Source organism: Sander lucioperca, chromosome 14 (genome assembly GCF_008315115.2).
Source record: "Sander lucioperca isolate FBNREF2018 chromosome 14, SLUC_FBN_1.2, whole genome shotgun sequence".
Lineage (NCBI taxonomy): Eukaryota > Metazoa > Chordata > Actinopteri > Perciformes > Percidae > Sander > Sander lucioperca.
The window spans coordinates 25,019,165-25,025,642 of record NC_050186.1 but is presented as its reverse complement, the minus strand read 5'-3'; the positions used below and the strand labels follow the sequence as shown (position 1 = coordinate 25,025,642).

The 6,478-nt window shown below is 39.9% G+C and overlaps 1 protein-coding gene across 1 annotated transcript; it reads right to left on the bottom strand.

Annotated features, from left to right (window-relative positions):
- Positions 1 to 280: 280 nt before the first annotated feature.
- On the bottom strand, positions 281 to 4,514 carry LOC116034759 (bile salt-activated lipase-like). The gene is made up of 11 exons (XM_031277477.2): positions 4,405 to 4,514; positions 3,836 to 3,983; positions 3,595 to 3,714; positions 3,314 to 3,511; positions 3,045 to 3,175; positions 2,813 to 2,920; positions 2,564 to 2,678; positions 1,599 to 1,785; positions 1,261 to 1,464; positions 672 to 881; positions 281 to 562 (listed from the first exon to the last, which is right to left on the bottom strand). Exons 1-11 carry the CDS (start codon positions 4,468 to 4,470, stop codon positions 382 to 384), a joined length of 1,668 nt encoding a protein of 555 aa, XP_031133337.2. The 5' UTR covers positions 4,471 to 4,514; the 3' UTR covers positions 281 to 381.
- Between the last annotated feature and the right edge of the window lie 1,964 nt (positions 4,515 to 6,478).

Below are 6,478 nucleotides of genomic sequence, written 5' to 3'. Positions count from 1 at the left end.
TGTAAATATAACTCTTACATTTTAAACGTTTTATTCATGTTAACCATTTTAACATATATATGGCATTAACTTATATTTTCTTCACCATATTTATATATTTGTACTGCATTTGAAATCATTTCAATGACTGTTTTCACTACTTAACTTTCAATATCTAAATGAAATTTAGCCAGGGCTACACAAACAAAACCAATACCAAGGTTTCATGCAAAGTAAATATGTTTAGCACTAAATATTAAAGAGGCCTAACACATAATAAACAAACAACAATGAAATATAATTTGTATTTGTCATCAATTTATTTTTCATAAACCAATACTAATTTAATACTTCAGGTCTTTAGGTCCACATTTCAGGTGTACAGGTGATTGCACACAGTCTTTACTCTGAGAAGGATATGGGAAGGTTGGGTAGGACGCTAGACCAGAAATGCACATAACGCATTCTCATCTTCTGTCCTACATAGTTCTTGTTCATCTTAGAATTGATCTCCAGGTACTGGTGTTCAGTGCTGGTGAATCTAGGCCAGGTAACGGGCACGCTCTCTCCTTTGTTAGGGTCCCTGTGGACATAACCAGAGAAAAGGACATATGAATTGAGGCAGTTTTAGTTTTCTATTTCAATATCTGATTCCGGTTGGTTTTATTTCTGTGATTCTCCTATGTTTATACCCAGTTTTGGCGAAGTTGGTCCAGTAGGCGATCATGTAGCCAGAGACGTCACGATGGCTAGGCCAGTACCCCAGTGGTGTGGAGAAAGGCTTTCCGAACACGTACTGCAGGTCATCAGCGTGGTCGGCTCCCATCCAGCTGGGGTAGGGCCTACCAATGCCACCCATACGGTTGGGCTGAGAGAAGAGGTACGAGTAGGTACGGCCAGTTCTTTGGTAAGACGAGGAGAGAAAAGCTATGACTACACCAAACGGGGCTAAATAAAGATGGAGTGTGTCACAACAATAATTATTATCCTTAAGTGAATTAATTTATTGATGCATAAAATGCAATTAAGTAGTTAAGGTAATTTGTATTTAAATTATGCAATCAGAATATAATACAATTATCATTCAATTATTAAGAAAATGAAGTAAAAAATGCAGAATAAAACAATTTAAAAAAAGTTTTTTTTGTCTTATTCTATTATCAAACTGTCACACCTCCATTACATTTGGCTTCTGCTTTACTGTTTGGCTTATGTCATCCACACTTAAGGGCTACCAGTCTTTAAAGACAGATTGTATGTACAGCAAGATCTTATTCTCACGTGGCGTTGGCAGCATGAAGGTAGAGGGCAGCCTGAGTAGGAACCAGGAAGATGTAGTCTGTTCCAATCTCCACAACGGTTTTCTTGATGGTCTCCTTGCTGGGATTTGAGCCCCAGGTGGAGGTGTATATGGAGTAAGCATTGTCCAAACCAGCCTGGCCCTTCTCCTTAGTGTAAGAAGCCAGGAGCCTCTTTACATCCTCGCTGCAATCAGGAAGGTTTGAAAATGAGGTTTGATAAAACACCATAGCAACACACTTCTAGAAAAAAGTACAGTGTTGCTCTGAGTAGAACCAACGTAGAATGTTTCACACTGTGATCAAATGGCTTCAACTCACATAGGGGTGTCCACCAGGGGGGCGTTGATTGAGGGAACATCTAAACCAGTAAATATGTGTCCATCCATGTCGTTGACTCCAGCGATGTAGTCAACGGCAGCGGCATTGTGGAACAGTTTGGAAGGCTCATCCGGCAGGAAGTCACCATCAATCACAGGAGACAGGAACAGGTTCCATACAAGTGGGTCTGACAGAGACAGACACAACCAGACACTTACTATGTACAGTACTAACTGTATAATGTATACCTAACTAGCATTCTAATTTCCCATATGCTGGATCTGCTATTGGTCCGTGAAGATGAGCTGGAGGAATATAGCCCTGCATGGCACGTGTGCACCCACAGATTTTCTTTAATTATTTATGCTTTACACACGTGCATAAAACTTAACTCTTAATATGAAAGGAATAGATTGGAGACAATCGATTTCTCAAAATTGCCAGTTTGGATAAAACACATTAGTGCCGTCAAAAGCCACTACACTGGTAGCACTTAAAATTTGACACTGTGGCAGCACTGTCAACCGATATGCACTGCAGAATTGACACGCGTGTTGATGGTCAGTTGACCATTGGGTGTAGTCTTTGCTGTTGGTTCAAGTACACATTTTAGAAGACATTAGGCAGAGTGAAACCACTTTCTGTTTGAAGTCAGCTTGGTGTGTTAGGCCAACACTCACTAGCCATATTTCCGTCCAAATTAGGCAGGAGGGAAATCTGCAAAAGAAAATGCTAATCAATGTTTGTTTCCATCCACTACTGTCATGTGAACATTAGGAGTTGGACGCATCAAGAAAAATCTAATAAATATATAGCAGCACAATTCCTCCAGTGGTGCCATTAAACCATTGCAGAACAAGGGGGCGCAACAAGATGACTTTTTCATCTATTCATTCCTCTGGTAGAAAGCACCACAATGTCTAAAATGAAAATGTAAACGTGGTTATGTGGAGTGCAGTCCTTACGATCGGGTGAGCTGGACAGACTGAGAGAGCCAGCCAACGTAAGGAGAGCAGGATCAGTCATCTTCAAACAGGCAGCCATGTTTTGATCTGTGGGGCAGTTGACCTTCAGAGCAACCTGGGGAGAGGGTTCAAATCATCTTTAATTGTTTCCTAGCCCTGACGTTATATACACTTTTAAATTAACTATTCCAAAAAAGTGTTAAAAGTTCCATAGAAGAGATAAAACATGTCAGAGAAGCTGTTGTGTACCTCCTCAGCGAACCTGCGTGGGATCTTATTAATACCCCATGGGCAAAGGGCGACACCGCTCTGGGAGATGGCTCTCTTGAACAGCCCTTTGTTGTGGGGAGTGAGAGTCTGTGGGCAGATAATATTATTTATTTTTTTATAAATTAAGTTAGATTCATTATTAACAAGTTGTGAATGTTATTTAATTTCATATATATCATCAGTCGATCATCTTACACAATGAGCTTCTCACCTGGAAGCTGACACTAGCTCCACCTGCAGACTCTCCAAAGATGGTGATGTTGTCAGGGTCTCCTCCAAACGAGCGGATGTTCCTGTTCACCCAGGCGATGGCGGCATGCTGGTCCCAAAGGCCATAGTTTCCTGAAGCAGATCAAACATTTCACTCAATCACGGCAGAAATTACTTATCTAATGGAACATTTTATAAAAATGGGAGGCAGGCCAACATTTTCTAGGTTGAATTTTGTCACTGTTGTGAAAGAAAGAAACTGGCACCTACCGGTTAAGTCAGAGTCTCCAGTGCTCAGGAAGCCCATAGTGCCCACACGGTATCCCAGTGTCACCACAATAACATTTCCTCTGTCTGCAATCTCCTGCCCGCTGTACAGATAGTTGTCCAGGAAGTTAGCACCCATCGAGCCCCCAGCCAGGAAGCCTCCCCCATAGATCCAGACCATGACCGGCAAACCAGTGGACACTAGGAGACAGAGAAAATGAGAGCCAGTTGTAGAGTGTAGATCTAATATGGAGGACTCTCTGTAGGCTTCTCTCAGTCTTTACCTTTGCGGCCGTGAGGAACCCAGATGTTAAGATAAAGACAGTCCTCACTGCCTCTGGTGTCAGACATCAAGAGATTCACCTGAATGCATCTCTGCCTGTACTCAGTGGCCTTCAGAATACCTGATTAGAGACACACACAAGTGTAAGAGCAGGGTAGGACTTGGGCAAATTGTGAAATGGTTTGTATTTTTGGATCTAGATGTAAAATCCAGTCATTGATATGTTAAATCAGACTACTCACCGTCCCAGCCAGGGTGACGCTTTGGTTTCTCAAACCTTCCAGGGATGTCAGCAAAGGGAATCCCCTTGAAGACGTCCATGCGACGCAATAAGCCAATACGAATGTTTTCACCCTCCACCATACCTCCCTCTGTGTACACCACCCCGAGCTACAGGAAATCAAGCACAAAGAAATGCAAGAAGATTGACTTGATATGGTAGTTCACTCAGATTTGGTTTTTTTTTACATAGAACTACAAATGAAATGTGGCATGCTGCATTTAGAATTGAATTCTCAGTTTCCTTTTGGCATGTTTTGAAAAAAATGAAAATGTTTGAATCAATCAGTCATGCAACACTGTAGCAATTTAAAGAATGCTTTGTAACAAATACATTGTTAGAAATTTGGTGTGAGAGAGACATGGTGTAAGACTTTTGATCCAATGCAAAACAATATACTCATTAGTGATTGACGGCTCAAATTATCATACGTTCAAAACCAACAACAGAAGCTTAATTTTAGGACTGAACAGAGAACCTTCAGAAATGGTTCTTTGGATACACTAGCATACACATTTTTGTAACACTTACAGAGGCCCCAGAGACCGTCTCCAGAAACACAGCAACAGCTACTAAAATCCCCAGCTTCACCATCATGACCACTCTGTGACAATCAGGTTGGTCGTCACCCAGACTTTTATAAAGGAGACCCCTCCCCTAAACCACACCTGGCCAGTGGGCATGCTTTTTCCACTGTTACATAACACATAATATTTAACCACATTGCATCATCAGCACTTTCCTCAATACTTCACATAGATTACCTTAAAAATGTCATCAAAATAACATAGTGGTAATCAAACCAAAATATAGGCTGATTTTTATAGCTTCTAGCATGGGAGATAAGTGGTTTTCAGTGGACATTGGACAGCTTTCAATAATCCCTTCTTTCTCTAAGACATATGTAATCTAAAATGTATTTCCTTATCACACAAGAATAACTATCTTTACTAACTCCACCCCACAAGAAACTGCCAACATGCAAACTGACTAAAGAAGTAAAGTTGTGTGAGGACGGTCATGGCAATGGACTGATCTTGTCCTGTCCTTAGAAGCTCTCCTCTCCATGGAGCCAAATAGGGAATGATTAAATAGTGAAGACAAATAAAAGAGTGAAAGGGGGCATCCTTGTCTTGTGCTTTGATATTGCCATCTGACTCCGTTGAAAGTTCCCTCTCGACCTAGGCCAAGAAGTAGGTTGGAGTTTTGGCCACAACATTTAAGTCTATAGCTGTCTCAAAGGAGAGGATCCTTGTACAGTTTTAGTAGAAGGGAAATGATGTCATCACCTAATCCCAAAGTTTTGTGTCAGGCTTTCTTTTGGCTTTAAGATCGTTTTGAGATATCTAATGGGGGACTTTGAGAAAATTGCTGGGGGAAAAACCCCTACACAGATATGCCTTGGCCTTCATGGAAAAGGTTTGTGTGACTGCTGTTGAGATGTGATTTTTAGTTTCCAACTTTTGATGTGTATCAGGAATCTGCTGAGTTGACACAGCTGTCCAACTGGACTCAAAAGTCCTTTTTTCATGGATGACCCTTTTCCTAACGCTGCAAAGTTTTAGTAAATAAAGTGGACATAAGCATCTCTCCAAAATGTTACATATCTTATTTTACTATGGCCAGTGAGGGTACAGTATATCTAGCCAACAACCTACACACCAGCATTTTTATGGCTGTCCAAAAGAACCTGTATACTGTAGAAATGTGGACATATACATTTATTACCATATTTATATGTGTACAGTATACACTATGTTCAGCTGGGGGCCACAAACCACCAGGAACAACTGTTAGATTAGTAGTAGTTTGTAGCATTTGTAATCAACTATCCTGTATTTTTTTTCTCATTGCTGTTTTGTAGTTTGTCATGATTTTTTCATTTTATCTCAGTCTTTCTTGGAAAATACATTTGTTATTAGGCCTACTGTTAAATAAAGGATGCACAATATGTACAAACCAGGTCTTGAGGCATAGACTGCATAAGTGAAGTTGATGATGTAGGCTATAGTAGTTTTTTATTCCATAACTACATTTTGCACATTTGTATACTTCTGTCGCATAGACCTCTGTAAGTAATATGTACAACTAAATTCAGTGATATTGTTGTACAACAACAGAGTCAAAAAGCAAAACACTTGGCTCATAAATGTCTTGTGTCCGTATCTATATGAGATAATTAGTTTGTTGTAATGAATACAACTTAATCTGGGTATGTCACTTATATAGTTGGGGTATTGATCAATATATAAATCTAAAATTGGTTGTACGTCAGTAGCCTACATTTAATGTCCAGTTGTAATGACTTTTTGGTCCGTGTTTGTGTTAACCTACCATTTTTGTCCCTCTGTACTTATGTAAAGCGTCCTTGGGTTTAATGAAAGGGGCTATATGAATTTAAGTTAGACTAGCCACTAGAATCAACACAAACTGAAAGTTCCTACTTTAAGAAAAGCCAAGACAAAACAGATTGATTTGAGTGTAGTAGAGCTATGTTTTCCTACATGTTTCTGAAAACATAATGCTGAACAAATCCGAGAAGAACAAATAATTAGTATAAAATGCATTACTTCACTTATCCTTTGCAGATTATTGTATTCACATT